Source organism: Chiloscyllium plagiosum, chromosome 10 (genome assembly GCF_004010195.1).
Source record: "Chiloscyllium plagiosum isolate BGI_BamShark_2017 chromosome 10, ASM401019v2, whole genome shotgun sequence".
Lineage (NCBI taxonomy): Eukaryota > Metazoa > Chordata > Chondrichthyes > Orectolobiformes > Hemiscylliidae > Chiloscyllium > Chiloscyllium plagiosum.
This window is the reverse complement of record NC_057719.1, coordinates 40,002,455-40,021,420: the sequence shown is the minus strand read 5'-3', so window position 1 is coordinate 40,021,420 and position 18,966 is coordinate 40,002,455. Positions and strand designations below refer to the sequence as shown.

The 18,966-nt window shown below is 37.2% G+C and overlaps 2 protein-coding genes across 5 annotated transcripts in view; one reads left to right on the top strand and one right to left on the bottom strand.

Annotated features, from left to right (window-relative positions):
- The window catches only part of zfyve21 (zinc finger, FYVE domain containing 21), a 30,914-nt gene extending 19,034 nt beyond the window's left edge, over nucleotides 1–11,880 (bottom strand). The window contains exons 1-7 of one of the 3 annotated variants that reach the window (XM_043697525.1): nucleotides 11,716–11,880; nucleotides 7,445–7,495; nucleotides 6,408–6,576; nucleotides 5,307–5,382; nucleotides 2,645–2,736; nucleotides 1,837–1,890; nucleotides 375–517 (exon numbers count right to left, since the gene is read on the bottom strand). In XM_043697525.1, the coding sequence (XP_043553460.1) occupies nucleotides 375–517; nucleotides 1,837–1,890; nucleotides 2,645–2,736; nucleotides 5,307–5,382; nucleotides 6,408–6,576; nucleotides 7,445–7,495; nucleotides 11,716–11,841 (711 nt within the window). In that variant the 5' untranslated portion in view covers nucleotides 11,842–11,880. The remainder of the gene's footprint in view (nucleotides 1–374; nucleotides 518–1,836; nucleotides 1,891–2,644; nucleotides 2,737–5,306; nucleotides 5,383–6,407; nucleotides 6,577–7,444; nucleotides 7,496–11,715) is intronic. The other 2 variants (XM_043697524.1, XM_043697526.1) reach the window with 2 other exon arrangements.
- Nucleotides 11,881–12,378: 498 nt separating this feature from the next.
- The window catches only part of xrcc3 (X-ray repair complementing defective repair in Chinese hamster cells 3), a 45,472-nt gene continuing 38,884 nt past the window's right edge, over nucleotides 12,379–18,966 (top strand). The window contains exons 1-3 of one of the 2 annotated variants that reach the window (XM_043697520.1): nucleotides 12,379–12,801; nucleotides 15,164–15,301; nucleotides 16,684–16,896. In XM_043697520.1, the coding sequence (XP_043553455.1) occupies nucleotides 12,651–12,801; nucleotides 15,164–15,301; nucleotides 16,684–16,896 (502 nt within the window). In that variant the 5' untranslated portion in view covers nucleotides 12,379–12,650. The remainder of the gene's footprint in view (nucleotides 12,802–15,163; nucleotides 15,302–16,683; nucleotides 16,897–18,966) is intronic. The other variant, XM_043697518.1, reaches the window with a different exon arrangement.

Here is an 18,966-nt window from a genome sequence, read left to right as displayed (position 1 = left end):
CAATCAATTTTCTTTTTATGTAAATCAGATACATCTTAACCTATTCTTCAAAACAACTTTAGGTGTGAACTTTGAAAAACTGCAACCTACATACAGAAACTTGAATTCAATGCATATTGATTATTAATGTTTAATTATCAGGATCAAGTGCACCTCTCTTCCTAAACATGCAACTAACTGACCACTTGGAGGACATCCAAGTGGCCTGTTTGTAATCTTGCTTCAAGATTTTGTGTTTCACAATTCCTAAACCAATTCTTTATTCAAAAAAAGTGCCATATTTAAAAATTAGAACATTTATTCCAGAATGAAAGACTCCAGCAGTTTTTGTTTTAAATACTCTGACAAAATATTCTAGATTTGTTAAACATTACCTTATGCATAGCAGCCAACCAACCAACAGACACTTTCTTGTTACTACTGAGGTCATCAGATGCACTCAACTTAAGCTGTTTTGGTTCCTGGGAACCCAAGGTTTTGTACTGGACCAGCATCCCTGTGGCATGTGTATTACCTCCTGAAATTGTACAGATGAAATGATATCCATTAATATCTGCTTTTAACAGAATTAAATTACTTCCTTGCATCATTCCACCCAATAGTTCCTAAATATTCACTTTGGAAGATAACAACAGAACAGCCACTTCTATGAGCATTAGCTTTAGATGTTCTTTTTTCCCGAAGACATAATGCAAAATAAAGAAATAATCCCAAACGAGAGATCCAGCAGAACTGCTTCCTGTCATTCAATGTGTTTGCAATGTAGCTGTGTTTACAAAATAAGAGTAGGCATTGCAAGGATTTAGGAAGACAATATGGTATAAAATATGGCTAAGTACTGCATAAATATTGTGTGACACAAACAATCCTTTCAGCTTAATGAGGAGGAATCTTGTATCGGAATGACCAAATGTACAACTGAATTTACTGGATAGAAGCACCAAAAGAAACATAACTGCAAAAGCACAGCACGTGTCAGCTTGATAACTTTTTTAAAACAAACTATTTGACTCTTTTCTCAGATAAAGGATACACATAGGTAAAAACAATGGACAATATTTTAATACCTCTTCCAAGTGCACACTCGTCTCAATGAAATTCAAATGACTTTTAACTAGAGGGCATCAGAAATGCTTCTACTTTTTCACCCAGCATCAACTCTATTCAATTGGAGTTGGGTAGCAATCAATCACCAGTGGAAACCTGGGTGCCCCCGATTCCATCTCGACCAGATTACGAAAAGAACCCTTGCTGAAAGTGGCCAACTCTACACAAGGCAGAGGTGAAAATCCACAACTCAGCGGACCACGATGCACATACATCCTCAAATGACATCTAACCACACAAGAACTGTAGTATTCTAAAGATATTTGTGGCTACTTTCCAATTATCCACAACATAATTGATTCAACTATTAAAACATTTTCAAATAGCCTAAAGTAACTGCAAAACTGTCAATCTTTGGAAACATAGTACACAAAAAGGATGATGAACTATTTTATAATATACAGAATGAACAAAGCACAGGTGTTAACATGGTACATTTGGAAGCAGAAAAATTGCAATTTCTGACTGTTAGCAAACATATATGCAAACTAAAGCAAACAAAGCAAGAAAAAACATTAAGGATTAAGGAGTTTGCCTTGTAATTTACAATGCAGATTTAGCAATAACAACTCAATTCAACTCAACTTTCATGCGACACTGCTCACAGAAGTAAAATAGTCAACAAGGCATTCAGTATATAGTAAATGACAAGCCAAGCTCCGCAGGGCCATATATAGGGAGATAGGCACATGATGAGCTAATGGCAAAGATGACAATCATACTTCTAACCTTCTGTAATGTACGGATTCTCCAGTAGGCTGGTGTAAGTGTGAATATCTTTCTCTGTACCAAGACGATAGGCAGCAGCAGGCATTGAAAAGAAGTATTAGTTTCAGGCCATTCTATCAGGAAAAAATGAGCTCCACCTTCCAATTCAATATACAAACACTAACTACATTACAATAATGCTATAAAAGCAACTAACCAAATTCAATTGAAAACAAAATCCAGTCTCAGTTGCATGCTTTAGTTGGGATGGTTACTCCAGTGCACTGATTTCCAACATTACTCCACACCTCAGTAATGAACAACATAGCAACTTTTCTTCCTATAAAAGTTAAAAATCACACAACAGCAGGTTATAGTCCAACAAGTTTATTTGGAAGCAAGTAGCTATCGGAGCGCTGCTCGTTCATCAGGTGGTTCTCCACAATCACCTGATGAAGGAGCAGCCCTCTGAAAGCTAGTGCTTCCAAATAAACCTGTTGGACAAAAACCCAGTGTTGTGTGATTTTTAACATTGTACACCCCAGTCCAACACTGGCTCCTCCAAATCATTTTTCCTATAAAGCATTCAATGCATCCTAACAAAACAAACAAACTTATCCAGTTGATGGTGGGACTTGAAACCATGGCAAACTCCTGTTCAAGATGATACTCTATTATTTACTATCCAGGTCCACCCTGTTACTAATCAGAACCCAACAGCTTTAAAAATTGTGCTTCTGCAGATTAATTTTATTATGAATAAAGTTTAGATTACTGATTAAATCAATTACTTGTTCAAGCTATATATCCACACACTCAATAAATTTACCTCCAGGAGTAAAACCTTCAGTAAGCACTTGAACTCTTATAATTCGTGGAACCTCAATTTCAACATGATTTTCTCCATCCAGATACAGGTACCTAGCAAAAAATTAGAAGTTATTATTCCAGGCCTCAGACTAAATGCTTTCAATACCCTAGTCCTACATTTTCCTCTATTTGTTCTGGTCTCTCAAATAAAGATTTTACCTACAGGCTCATGACCATTGTTCATAACTATTGACTCTTACTGGCACCAATTCTCAACAATTCACCAAAATGTCTATTTCTGAGATAAAGTTATTTGCTATCAGATTAGTTATTCTACAACGTGAAACATCAACTGATTCCAATGCAGTCCCCATACAACCACCCTGCCTGGTTGTTTTCCTGTAGGACCAAAATTCTAAAGTAATTTCACACTTTCCATCTTACAAACAGCACTGATTTTTCTCAAATTATAGCTGTTATCAGCTGACTCAGAACAGGGATTAATCCTAGTAATGTCCTCATTGTCAAAACACAATGTCAGTAGCTGCTATTATACAAGGCCTTCATTTTGCCATAGTAGCATGAAAACATCTGATCTCAAAAATGAAGCAAATTGATGGGAAACCACCTGGGGTACCAGGTGCAGTAGGCTAAGAATGTAGTGGTGGTGTCCCTGTCTGAGCCAGGTTCAAGCTGCATCTGCTGCAGAGGTATTTCTGTAACAGTTTCTAATCAACCTGTTCTACAGGGCCTTGGTAAACCTGCACTTACAGTACTCTGTGCATGTTTGGTCTCCCTACCGAAGAGGATATATTTTTCATAGGTGAAGTGCAGTGAAAGTTCACTGGACAAAAACCTGAGAGGACAGATCTCTCGTACAAGGAGGGAATAGTTTGACCGAACCTGTATTCGCTAGAGTTTATAAAAATAAAAGGGAATTTGATTGAAACATATAAACTGTCTAACCAATTAGATTTTTATACGCAGGGAGAATGTTTGCCCTGGTTGGGGGGTCTAGAACCAGGCTCACACTTTCAAGCCATATCGGACTAAGATGAGAAAATATTTAATCCCGAGGGAAGTCAACTTGTGGAATTTGCAATCACTGAATATGTTCAATCAAGAGATTGATAATTTTTTTAAAAATGTTAAAGGCATTATGGAGAGAAAGCAGGAATGTGATGTTGAGGTAGAAGTTCAGCTGTAGTCATACTGAATGGCAGAGAAGGCTTGAACAGTCACAAAGCCACCTTCTGGTTCTACTTTCTACATAGTCATGATTAGAGTTCTTCAACATAATAGAAAGAGGACAAAACTGTTCTGTTTAATATTTCAGAACAAGGAAATTCTACTTTATGAAAGAAGTCTGGATGCAACTATTGTACACATTTAACATGGTTCATTATTTATCTGATACTAAATGGAATGAGCTTGCAAAATAAAACATGAAAACACCATGCATAATTGTATTTTTCTATTTGAACAGTTCAAACATCTAAAAAAGATAAATAGGCTCAAATTATAATTAAAAATATTTTGTAAATGTTTATTAATTGGTAATAATATGCATAATTCACAATAAATGTCAGAAAAATACTATTCTCATCTGCTTGCAATTGTGGTATACTTAATAGCATTGATGGCTTGCCTAAGAAAAAGGAAGACATTCCCGTTTGGATCAGCAATTTCTTGAGATTTTGTACCTATGGAGGAAATGTTCTAAATCTGGGTTATCCATTGTTTGTAGTATTTAATTCTGCTTTCATGAGCACATATGCTGACTGTCTCTGTGGTTCCCAACCCAGATGTTGAAAGGAAAGGGAAAAAAAAGAGATTTGGTTTCCGGAAACACATTGCTGCAGCCATGATCACTTTGAGGGAGCAAACTTTTTTTAAAAAAAAGTAGGCTCTTTTATATAGGCTTTGCATATCCTGAATTACAAGTCTCTTTGCATAAATGACTCCCAAATATGGTAAAATCTCATGAGCTTGGTGGATAAGTAACTTGTGGCACTATTGTAGACAGAGGTAGTTATTAAAATGGCAGAAAATCTCCAAGGGTAGGTCCCTAGTGGAATCCTGCAGGAATTACAGGGATTGTTTCCTTTCACCATTTGCAACTTTCTGAATTACGCTAGAAATTGCCATAAAATAGGAAGCAACAAAATTAACACTAATTTAGAGAAAAACAACTTGTGTGTGCCTCAACTTTGCTCATCACACCATTACTGAAAATTCAGTACATCTTGGAAAGTATATTTAATCTCCTCCAGTCACAACTCTCGACATAGATGTACTTCTCTGATCCTGGCTACTTGTGAATCAATACTTTTCATCAATCTATTGTCTGTGGCTGCGCCTTCGATTGGTCTGATCCTAACGCCCTGGAATTCACTCTTAAAACTCAACTTATTTCCTTCTTTCCTCTCAACATGCTAAAGTTTTGAAACCTGACTCAATATCTGCTTATGTGGCAGTGTTGTTTTTGTTTCATAACATTCCTGTGAAGCCTTCTAGAACACTATCACCTCACAGTATTGCAAATTCATTATGTTTTCCACACTTGCTTACGTATTGCTTCCTGAACAATTAAAAATAGATTGTTCATAAAAAGTGCATGTACTGTGTAACCTGTATTCACACAATCTATTTGAAAACCAAATCATTCAAAAAGTAGCTACCTGTGGTTGTTTGATAGTCGACAATCCATTGTTTCACCTTTCTCCAAGGAACCCAAAGTTACAAGGAATGTAGCTCCTTGACAGCAAAATTAAGTGGAGAAAATAGAAGCAAGGTAAAATATTATTCAGGAGAAAAAGGTCATATGTTTGGGTGAAAATGAGCAAGTCTAAGGGAAAATTTGCACTATATGAAAAAAATCAAAATGGAGCATTTAACTGTCCAACATTAAACATATTTCTGCTCAGATTTTTCAGCAAAATAACACTAGGGATAACTATTAAAGGGGAAGATGAACTTCCTTTCAGGCAATTGAATATGTGGTTAAACACTGAAACCAGGAAACTGTGGTTTGAGATGTCTCAATCCTTCAAAAGCTGCACTGTTGCTTGTATTTTGCTAGTAAATAAGTGACTCAGGGTTGAACCACATGAAATGGCTCATATTTGTGTACCTAATGCTAAACTCACCAGACAAAAATTAAAGTTCTCTCTTCAAATCTAACAATCACTGCTTTATGACCCTTCCAGCAATGAAAATTAAGTGCAGAGTTTCAGTACTTCAGATTTTAACCAGGTTCAATTGACCCTAATTAATTTACTTAGGGTGGGCAGGATGCCAATTTCAGCCTCCAACGACCACCTTCTAACAGAGGTGAAGTGATCTTAAGGCTCCCTGATTTCAGGATAAAGTGATTAGATAAAGGCTTTCACTCCTGCTATCCCTGCCTAGAAAACCTTTGCCAAAAACATGCTTGTGTGGAAATCATGCAAAACTCTCAATGATCACAGTTAACTACTGTCACATGCAGCCATTAGGTTTGAATCCAGAACATGATTGCCAGAGACATTGGAGGACCTAGTGTTGCATTTTTGCTTCAAGTTATTTTAACCATATTGTTAAAAGTTCAACATTACAAGGTAATAGATTTCTGTGCTTAACTCACAGTACAACAGATTTTGATAGAACTATATAATACAAAATGATGATTTTACATGTAAAGGTGTTAAAACATTTTAATCTCAATACAGGTCATAAAAGTAAACCTGTAAGATATTTGGAGAAAAACAATTAATGAAAATAACAAGCAATACATGTCTTACCATTTATCAGCACCTTGATCTGTTTGTCAAAAAACTCATACTCCTTCTGGGAGATCAGAGCACATTCAGCACAATGCCGAACTGGATCTATGAAGTACATTCGTGGAAGAGGTACTTTTTTACTGCAACATTTGTCACAGAAGCATTTTCCACATCTCCTACAGTGATGCTACCAATTTCAGAGGATAAAGAAAGTTAAAAATTCCACTCAAATACAGACAAATGATTTAAACAAAATCACAAATACTGAAAAATCAGATGCATTCAAAAATGTTTTGTTTCGTTATTGAACAGGGAGATACTAGTTTAAAACTATATATTTCATATAAAATTCAAGAACTACTATGCCACATTTAAAGGGATGTGGAAATAACAGCTGTACTGTTTGAACTGCTGTGGAAAACAAGCAAATTATTTTGGAAATTATATCATGAGAATAGTTGGTCTATTAATTTCTTTAATCAAAAATGTATTTAAATGCAGTAAGCGATAGAGAATCTTATTTAAAATAAAAGTAGGAAGTATTAAAAGCTTAATTTAAAATGCATGTTTTCTTATAATTCATTTTTGCTTCCATGAAGTGATCCCATCACACACATGTGTGAGTGTTACATAAGCTGACAACATCTTAATATCAAAAGGAAACTAACTACGACTGGGTAATCTAGATAGATCCAACAGTAACAATCTCTTCATTTAGTGTTCCCTCTAGCTGCTATAATGGTTTCTTTTTTTATATTTGATTATAAATCAATGTTAACAACATAATCTTAACAGAGAAAGTTCATTCTAGAGATTGACAGACTCACAAGACTTTAAGACATCTCCCCAAAACAGTCCAAAGATCAGCAGCTCTCACTGTGAACCTAAGCTGCGTTGACATTTTACTCAATTCTTTTAGCTGAAGATACCACAATTATTTCAAATTATTACATTCCACAGTGGCATTTTACACTTTTCTTTAGAATCAAAATGTTTAATGTCGAGCCTTAATAGAAGTGAATAATATTTGATAAATAAAATTTAGAACATCTTACTTTTCTGGTAAGAAAGTCAAATTTTGCTTCACACTGCATACACCTGGGACACTAGGAAAAGAAATGACATGAGATATGAGAAGGAATCAATGTCAGAACTTAACTAGATTCTCTGTTCCTGAATGGAGCTTCAGTAAATTATTTTTACATCGTACGGCATGTGGCTAATTCATGAGCAAATGCCTTCAACAAGGAGTCACCTTTATTGATAGATTACCAAATTTCCTTTTGCATTTCTTGGTGAGGCACAGGACGTGATTTTGGAAAAACACGAACAATCTGCTCTGAAGAATATAATTGCCAACATTTGGTTGAAATGGGTTATCTTATGGCGTACCGAGGTGGTCTTGGGTGTGCATATTTTAGTTAGAAGAATTTGTGTTGCAAGTGTAAGATGCTAGCAGTACAGTGATGACAGATCTTTGTGAACAATTTGACCAGTAAATTTTCTTAACCAGAAATGAATGAATTCAGAATTAAATAGAAGGACTGAGGGCAACAGCAAATTCAATGCCAAATTGGGCAGAGAAAAGTAAAGACTGAGGGAATATCAATGTTTTCAAACAGAATTTATGCAAAACCATCTGCAATTTCTTCGTAACATTTTACATTAACAATAATTAGAAGTTTTCAGCTTGTTTTGTGATTTTGAGATTATTTTGTTAATTTAGCTGGTTTAGTACTTGCACTTTAGCTTTTAAATGGATTCCATAAGATGATTTCAATACTTTGTTAATACTGAATGAAAAGTATGTAGCAGCAGTAATCAATATTTTTATTTCATATTTGTAGCTTTACAGCTTGAATACAGGCTAGGAAATGCAGTCAAATTAGGTTTTATTCTACTGCTTTCTGTCCATCCCATCCAGATAAATTATTTTCCTCCTTTGAATACCGCCAACCTTTTGAGTCCCACCTGTTATCTATTTTAGTTATTATTTTAAAAATCAAACAACCTGTCTGACATGTTACGACACACTCCGGGGCAGGTGGGTACTTGAATCTGAACATTCTGGCTCAGATCCAGGGACAGCAATGTACCACAAGGTTCTAACAAATGGAAGAAATAGATTTTACATCACACAGGGACACCAAAGCTTTTGTGATGCTTCTGCCTGGCTTTGAATTGGGAATCTTTTGCATGTTAAGCATGTGCACTGATCATTACATTACAGAAAAATATTTATGTTTATGCATTTTGAATGCTAACCATTTTAACAACCGAGTCCTTTACTGCTACATTGATTGCATCAATCCATGTGAAGCAATTACTTATTTAATATCTTACATTGGTGAGAGGGTATATCTGAGATATCCTTCTCAGTCCCTAATTGTTCTCATCCTTTTTTTTGGATTTTCCTCAAACTGTTTTATCAGAAGACACTTGACTATTATTTTCTAACTTCTGTATATTTTATGTATTCAGCTGCAGTAAGAGATAATTTTATCTCACAGGGAATATCTATTTTCAACTGAAAAATCATTAAGATTAGTGAATCAGAGTCTTGAATGTGCCCTTAGCTTAAAATGATCAGTAACATTTTGAAAATACATTGAAGAGCAGGATTGAATGAAATCTACAAGTAAACAGGAGTAGGACATTGAGCCTCTCGAACCTGTTCTGCCAGTCAATAAGATCACGGCTGATCTGTGGTCTAATCCCATAATGTAAAAACCAAAAGAACTGCGGATGCTGGAAATCAAACAAAACCAGAAATTGCTGGAAAAGCTCAGCAGGTCTCACAGCATCTGTGAAGAGAAATTAGAGTTTAACACATTTCAGGTCTAGTGACCTTTCCTCAGAACATCAGAAATGTTAACTCAGATTTCTCTCCCCAGATGCTGTCAAGAGCTGCTGAGCTTTTCCAGCATTTTCTGTTTTTGTTATTCCATAACATAACTGACAGACCACAGTAAGCAAACAAAATTTAAAAGTGACTCAGTCAAACAAAATATCGTAAACTTTGGAAAGTAGTTTGAATTACAGAAATTGTATTTAAACTGTAAAGCTACAAATATGAAATAAAAATATTGATTACTGCTGCAACATACTTTTCATTCAGTATTAAAGTATTGAAATCATCTTTATGGAATCCATTTAAAAGCTAAAATGCAAGTACTAAACCAGCTAAATTAACAAAATAATCTCAAAATCACAAAACAAGCTGAAAACTTCTAATTATTGTTAATGTAAGATGTTACGAAGAAATTGCAGATGGTTTTGCATAAATTCTGTTTGAAAACATTGATATTTGATTTATATATTACAGGCTTTATGATGGGAAGTGTGCAACAATTTTAAGAGCAAACTGGAAACTTACATTTTTGTAAAAACTTTGCAATTATGTTATTACCATAGTGTAATATTTATAGTCTATGCTGATTTTTTTCTAAAACGCAGGTGAGTAGCTATAAACAACATGGGACAGCCAGAGGCCAAGTAGGTAGCACTGCTGTCTCAACGATAGTGACCTGGGTTCGATTCCAACCTCGGGTGACTGTGTGGAATTTACACGTTCTCCCAGTGTCCGCATGGGTTTCTGCCAGGTGCTCCGATTTCCTTCCGCAGTCCAAAAATGTGCAAGTTAGGTGAATTGGCCATGCTAAATTAACCAGCGTGTTCAGGGGTGTGTAGGGTAGGTCTATTAGCCATGGGAGTAGGGGGATGGGTCTGAGTGGGATGCTCCTCAAAAGGGTTGGTGTGGACTTGTTGGACCAAATGTGGGGATTCTATTAAAAAAAAAACTCATATGGGAAAATATAAAGTATTACAAAAGTTAAGTTCAATGATACAAGGAGTGTTTACATTGCTCGTGTCTATGTTGCAAACTGGCACAGTAGATCATCCAATCTATCCAGTGAATATTTGAATTTGGAATTTCTTTTTAAAAGATTCAATCTCCAATCTGTGTAACTTGCTGATTTTAGAGAAGACACTGGTGGAGACATTTACCTTCAATATTCTTCTTGGGAATAATTGGCTCAAAGTTCATACCAGTTAACTTTCAGTAATCACTGCTGGGTTTATGCTGGTGTATAAGCCAGTTGAAAACAAATATGAATGGAATTCAGTTACAAGAACTCAAAGGTCAAATTGCAAGTCAACTTTCACTGACAGAACCATATTGCAACATGGAATGAGCACTTTCATGGACAATAAAAAAGATTAGCCAAAAGTAATTATCATTTTACAGTAAACATCCAGACTGTTGGGGCGGTGGAGTGGAGGGAGGGAAAAGAGATTTTATTTAGTTTTCTGCAATATCAGGGAAGTGACTTCATTACATAACAGTGGTTATATCATACAATATTTACTGCAGACATCAAAAAAGGATACTTTATTACACACTGTTACTTTACCTAAATTTTGAAACAGGACTTCACTTGGAACCAATTATTAATACAGAAGTTAAAAAACTTTGCTTACACATTTAGTGAAAGCTTGACAAATAAAAAGTTGTGCAATATAGCAAAGTGCCTGTAATATAACATTTAAAATCAGAGACCAGACCATTCATTTAAGCTAAAGAGACCATGAAGTAAACTTGTATAGACTTAATCTAGTTCCTCTAAAACATTGATGACACCACAAAATTCCGTACAAACTGGCACTAATGTGAAGCAGACTATCCGAACAGTTGCTTGTAACAAACATTCGTGCAAGAAAAAAGAATATCGTCCAGAGTGTGGTTGTGTGTGCACTAGAAACACCGGACATTAAACAAAATGTTTATTCGCCGAGTCACAATTTACTGTGCATGGTATGTGCGAACTGGGCTCCCCTCCAACCCCAAAAAACAAAAGTTGGGTAGAAGGTGAACCACAATCGTGCTGAATGGCAGAGCGGACTTGAGTGGCTGAATAATCTGCTCCTGCCACCTATACTCCTGTTGCATTTCTCTTACATTCACCGGCACCGTCTATTCTTCACAATTATTTTAGACAGGCAGAAACAAACAAACTGGACTCAAAAACAGTTGAGTTAAAAACGAGCGACACCTCTCCCATTTCAACGTCATCTGGACTAAATCCAACAGCAACATTTTGTAAACAATCTAATGTGGTGGTGTCATAGCTGCATCCCCCTCAGCCCAGTACACATTGACACACCCGGCCAGGGTCGCACATCTTGCCGGAATGAATTAAAGAATAATTAACGGGTCGGCTCACCCACTGAGCTGCTCGGCACGGAGCTATTGCCCAACCTCAGTAAGAGTGGCCGCGGGTTAAAACAAGCCAACTGTGCCCGCCACGAACGGACAGCCGCTTACCTCTTTATCTGGAACCCACTGAGGTTCATCGAGCGAGAAAGGGCTATTGAACGCCCCGTTTACCGGCACCATGCGAAGTCCACTCGGACTACGTACCAGTTTCTTCCCATCGGCCGTGGCCGCCATATTACCCGAGTGTACCACCCGTGTGACTACTTTACAGGACAGCCAATCACACCCAAGTTTCCCACCCCACAGCCAATCAGATCCGGGTTTCTCGCCCCACAACCAATCACACCCAAGTTACCCACCCCACAGCCAATCACAACCAGATTTCCCACCCCACAGCCAAACACAACCAGGTTTTGCAACCCACAGCCAATCACACTGAGGCTTCGCAACTCACAGTCAATCACACCCAGCATTCACACGTCACAGCCAACAAACCCAGGTTTCCCACCAATCATTAATCAGACCCGGACTTCTCACAAAGACTCCAATCAGATCGCACATGTCTGAAATTGTAGCCTATCAGACCTGAGTACCTCATATCGCAGTCAATCAGACCCCTGATGTCTCAAACACCATCCAACCCGATCATGCATCTCCATCACAACGCTTCAGCCAATCCTTCGAGACTCTCCCTGGCGGCGTTGTCAATTATCGACCACTCAACGATGCGTTGTCCTTTATATGAGCCAATCAAATAACAGAGTATTGTGATGTCGGCGTGAACCGTAACATGGGCGAATCACCGTCCTTTAAATGGCCCCGAGCCTAAGCAACAACATAACGTCGTGCTTTAGGATGGAGAGTTACAATAAGCAGTTGAACAGAGTGAGATTGTTGAAATATTTAATGGAATAAACGAGAGGTTGAGGATATGCGATTATTTTCAGTAGTACCTGTTATGGACTGGAGAGCTCCCCGCCCCCGCGATTATACTGAGGAAAGGCGCCGTGTTGTGTTTGTGGGAGGGGCAGTTACTGTGACCCATGACCCCCAGCTCGCGCGATCACCGTTACCTCCTGCTGCCAGCTTCCAATGGGTCTCGCGGCCGGGGTCACTCACTGATGATGGGGGAGCCCGCGATGGACTGGAGTCACTTAGATCTGAATCCTAAAGTGGTGGCTGCTGTTAAGCGAGGTGTGTTTGTGAGTAATTCAAACTGCGTGTCAGGAAGCCTCACGGAAATATAGAAAATAGGTCCTTCGGCCCTTAGAGTCTGCTTTAGCATTCAATATGATTATGACTGATCATCCAATTCAATACCCCGTTCCCATGTTGTCCCTATAGCCCTTTCATTGCTTTAACCTTGAGAACTACATCTTTTTTAAAAAAAGCAATGTTTTGCTCTAGACCACTTTCTGTCGCAGAAAATTCCACAGGTTCACTAATCTGGGTGAAGAAAATTCTGCTGTAATACGGTACCTTCTATCCTATGTCCTTAAACTTTGACACATTGGTCCTGGACTTTCCAGTCATCAGGGACATCTTTCTTGTGGTTACCCTGTCCAGTACTTTTAGAATTTTATAGGATTCTATGAGATCACCTTATTCTTCTAAACTCCAGTAGTCCAACTGATCTAGTCTCTTTACATACATCACGAATTAGTCAGGAATCACTTTGTTGCACTGGCTCCATAGCCAGATAAACCCTTTTTCAGGTAAAACTGCACACAAAGCCCTACATGTTGGATCACTAAGGTCCAGTACAATTGCAACTAGAATCAGTGAATGAAGGTAAAAGATGTCATGCTGGTAATGTTAACCCAATATGGAGTAATATTTAAATGGAAATTAAAAGCAAAGAACTGAAACACTGAATAAAAATAAAGTGCTGCAAAAACATGGGAGTGGTGACATCTAATACCTTCCTAATTGCATTTACATCCAACGTCCCAAATACCTTTCAGTTGAGGCAGCGATTCACTGTTCTTTCAGCCTAGTCTGTTATATTCACTGCTCACAATGTAGTCTCCTTCAATTCTGAAGTGATTTGAGCTCAACTTTCATTGTGTTTTTCTATGTCCATGAAGACTGCTAGACCTGCTGAGCTTCTCCATCAATTCCTGTTTTTTTATTTCAGATTTCCAGCTTCTGCAGTACTTTGCATTTATTTGTGGTCTCCTTGAGAGAAGCAAGACTAGAAGCTGACTGAGTGACTTCTTTGTGCAACACAGCTCAGCTTTTCAATTTTCACCCCAAACTTATGGTTACTTCCTATTACAAGACAACCTTGCTCTCATGCTAACATTTCTGTCCTAGGCCTAATGCAGTGCAAGCCTCACACAAGCTGGAGGAACAGCTCCTCATTTTTCATGTGGGCACTCTACAAAATTCAGAATTCAACACTTTGATCAACAACTTCAGACCATGAACACTGTCCTTCAATTGACTTTTCTTCAGAAGACTAATATCAAACTTGAAACGTTATTTCTCTCCACAGATGCTGCTAGACCTGTAGAATATGGGAGAAATTAATTGTGTTAGTTTGAGTAAAAGTGTGGCTCTGGAAAAGCATAGCAGGTCAGGCAGCATTGAGGAGCAGGAGAATTAATGTTTTGGGCATGCCCTTTAGAAATGTAGAGGGATAAGGGGGCTGAGACATAAATAGTGGGGATGGGACCAAGAGGGAAGGTATAGTGATAATTTTTTTTTAGAAAGTAACTTAGAATCCTTATAGTGTGGAAACAGGCCCTATGGCTCACAAGTACACACCGACCCTTTGAAGAATAACCCACCCAGATCCGTTCTCCTACCCTGTTACTCAATATTTATCCCTGACTAATGCACTTAGCCTACACATCCCTTAACATTATAGGCAACTTAGCATAGCCAGTTCACCTAACATGCACATCTTTGGATTGTGGGTGGAAATCAGAGCACCAAGAGGAGACCCACACAGACGTGGGGAGAATGTGCAAACTCCACGCAGACAGTCGCCAAGGTTGGAATCGAAGTTGGGTCCCTGGTGCTGTGAGGCAGCAGTGCTAACCACTGTGCCACCATGCTGCCCCTAATTGTAATAGGTCGGTGGGTAGGGTGGAGTGGATATGTGGGAAGGAGGAAGGACAGGTGAAGAGGGCATTGCTGAGTTAGAGGATTGGATCTGGGATGAGGTGGGATGCTCCTCGAATGCTGCCTGACCTGGTGTGCTTTTCCAGCACCACACTTTTTGACTCTGACTCTCCAGCATCTGCAGTCCTCACTTTCTTCTGTGTTAGTTTCAGATCTATCTAATTTTGTATAATTATTAACATGGAAATATGAATATACAATATGGTTTTGTTTAGTAGACATTTTATTGTTTTGCATTGAATAAAAAACAGTAGGATTTGTTATTTTGGTAAGGGATTTAGTGCCATGTACCTATTATTGTGTATAGAATTTGGTAGCTGTATGACCACATGGCTCAATTGGTAATAATGGTTGTTTCTGGTCTAGTTTGTCATAGCCAAGTATGTTTTGCAGTAATATTTCTACAAAAAAATCTTTTCTCCCATAGCAAACATCCAAACAATGAAAGAAATCTTATGTCTTTCGGGACCAGATCTGCAGAGACTCACTAAGTTGTCCAGTTCTGATGTGCAATATTTGCATAAAACTGTTGCAGCAACAATAAAGAGTGATCCTGTGGTAACAGGTGTGTAAAAGTTAGAATATAATCATATCTCTGCAAGATCAGAAATCAGTGCCAAATAAACACTTAAAAATATCTTGAATATGTTTTAACATAATTCACAAATTGTTCTAAAACTTTGAACAAATTGATGTCTTGTAATGAATCTTTAAAGTTATTTAATGTTCAGTGATATTTAAGTGGCTTCAATTTAATATTTTGCTGAAACAGTTGCTTAACACTTGCTTAAATCTTCAGATTTGTTATGTTTAAAATTTGTAAGTTTTACAGAGCTTAATCACAATGCAGGTATAATTTATGTTCCAGTTTCTAATAATGTGCCTTTATGTAGCTGATGGTGATGAATGCCAATCTAGAGCTTAACTCTGAGTTATTGAGTTTAAATTCATTGGACAGAGATTGAGGGAATTATGAATTAAGCCATCCACAGAGCTGTGAGATTTCAATGTTAACTGTAAATAGAATAAGAACACACAGCTTGGGTTTATAGTAGATAAATGCTGTCATATGGAATCACAGGTACATATGTTCAAGCTGCAGATAACATCTAAAGTTAGTTTCTAGTGGTTTGGTAGTTAGTTCATAATGATTAACTTAATACCACTTGAGCAAGGCATGGGCAAAATCTGCAAGCGCTCCATCCTGATTGCATCCTTAAAAACATGCACCTGATGTCATATGAAAAATGATTTGTGATCAGCTGTATTGTTCTTTGTGGTTAGGTCTGCTCCTAAAATCATTGCAGGGTTACACAATAAAAGTAGGTATTGGGTGAGATGCTTGTGGACAGCCAATGCTTTTGAAATTGTGGAGAGAGAGAGAAGTGAATTGTTATCAGAAAAACACTAAATTTTGAGAGTAATGGTAATGTAAGTTGAATAAATAATTTGGATTATTTTTCACAAACAAGGAACCGAGGTTTCACTGCTTGAACATATTAACAAATTGTATTATAGAACAGATTGTGCTTGTAAACATCATTTAGTAATTTCTTTCTTTGAATGCAACTTCATACTTCCTTTCTTTAAATGAATAATTGAGAAGGATCAAAAGAGTTGGTGAATTGAATTTTCTTACTTTTGTGCACCTTGAATTGTAATGTGGAGTATGAGATGAACCAATATAATTATTGTCTGCTTTCCTGCCTGTTAGGATCTGTAAGTAACAAGAAGGGCAAGAAATGGCTTTGAATTATTAAAGTGAAATAGAATAACAATATGTATTGAAAAGTATATATCTCTCCAAAGTTTATAATCTTAGTGAGTGTGTATATGCTTCTTCAACTGTAAATTATACTTTAAGCTTTTGATTCTAACAAATATTTCTAAATAATTAAAATTATATGCAATAAACTAAGTTTTTTTTGTTCAATGTGTTTTCCTCAGCCCTGCAAATATACAATGGAGAATGTCCTTTTCCAACCCAGAAGCGAAAACTTAGCATGGGTTGTCCAGTCGTGGACTCACTACTTGGAGGTGGAATCCCATTAATGGGAATTACTGAAATAGTTGGTGAGAGTTCAGCAGGCAAGACACAAATTTGCATGCAGCTGTCCCTGTCTGTACAGTTTCCATGTAGCTATGGTGGACAAGATGCAGGTACAAACAAAATTGTTTTAGATATTTGGTTTACTGTTTCATTTCACTTTTGCTATGATGTGATGATAAGAGAGACAAAGCTGTTCTCACCGGGCCTATTTAAAAAAAGGATGGAGAAAAAGGCTCAGTTCAGAATGACAGGAATCTTTATATAGTTCCTATCATGCCTTCAAATTATCCAAATAGTTGGTTTTGAAATGCAGTTACTGATGTTATGTAGTCAAACACGATGAGTTAAAAAAAATTGGATTGGCCTGTTGTAAAGTTCTATTGTAATGTGTGATTACTGTTGCAGTTGGTTAAACATCTGTCTGCTGTTCAATAGGATTTCAGTGGAAATGTGTTATTGGCTGGCTCTATATTCAGCATTGGTCCCAGAAACAGATGCTGTTAGCATGAGATACAGCTAGCCTGTACACTTGAAAGGTGGTCTGCCTCCCTTAAAGCTCAGTCAAGCTACAGCAATTAACATAATAATCTCTGAAAGTCTTTGATTGAAGCTAGAAAATTAAAAATATAGCAATAAGCTAGAGAGACAGCGTTCAAATTCTTTGAAGTGCCGTAAAACTTAACCTGATTGGTCAAAAATGAATTTGGAGCAGATAACCCAGGAGCTCATCAAGGTCTAACCTCCAAAGGGAATGGGGGCAGTGACGTTTTTAAAAATGTGGTATTTTTTAAGTGTTAATTAATTTTTGATGTAGCTATACCAGGGAACCATGAGCTAAATTTTAAATTATTTCTTCAAAGACTGAGAAAATAAATGGATTGTCACTTTGGATAGTGATGATAACCAGGTTAAACGTTTGCAGAAAAATTGATCAGTGAGTTGAGGGATATGAATTTGAGGTGCCTGAAAAATCCAAAATTGACAGCATTTTTTTTTAATATATGTGGCCTTTGCTTGTTTTTGTACTTTTTTTTCTCTTACTGCCCAAGAAATATTTTCCAAGATAAGTTAGTTTATATTCAAAAGATGTAAATTGTTACGATTATAATAAAAATGGATGATCAGTCCTCAACTAGCATCATTTTACTTTAATACCTATTTTAAAAATATGACATTATTGACCTAAAATGACTCTTACAATAACTTGATAAGCCAAAGCAACCCATATGGAATATACAAAACTGATATCAATAGAATAATCATTTTAATCAAGAGGCACTGAAATTTTGTGGGTATCAAGAAATTTGCATCTCTTGTTTTACTGACCCACATGATAACTTCACATTGTGGACGAAACGTTACCCAAGGAGTTTTGAGTTTGAAAAAGTCAGTGGATCTTGACTTGGAATATGCAAATGATTATATCAAGAGCTTGTCTTTCGTAACAAAGGAGAGAGAAAGCAACATAGACCGAGTACACGTTTTTTTGACATCTCTTCTCAATCTCAGAAATCAATGATGGTGAAAAGGCACTTTGGAAAAGCTGAGGAAGATCACCTTGTTTTCCGCCTCAGTACCTTATAGGCTTCAGGACTCAACCTTGAGTTTTCTCTCGACAAATGCTACTATATCTGTGTTCATCCAACACTGTGCTTTTGTTTCAGATTTCGTTTTTTTTGGGAAAATCACTGTTCACAGAGAAATCAAGGTTGCAAGTTTACCAAATTCAGTTTTGCAATACAATGACTCTTTTAAAAATCTTAAATTGCACTGTCCATACCTTACTATCTGTTCAAACAGCCTGCTTTCCCCACCCCATCCTCCTATGTGGTGTATATCTGTTAGATGTTTGCTAGATCATAAAATACAAACTTTTTTCCTCAAAGTTTGGAATATCGTGCCCTTAAATTCTTTGAGCTAGTTAATTAAATTTTTCAAAGTGAGTTAGCGGTAGGCAGTTTCCTGCCACAGACCAAATATGTGCAGATTAGATAGAAAGGCCATGTAACTTACCCCAAAGTGTCCAGGGGTGTGCGGGTTAGGTGGATTAATCATGATAAATGTGGGGGTATGGGATAGGGTTGGTGTGAGTCTGGATGGGATGCTGTTTGGAAGGTCAGTGCAGACCCGATGGCTCAAATTGCCTCTATCAGCACTGTAGGAATTCTGTGATTTTATGT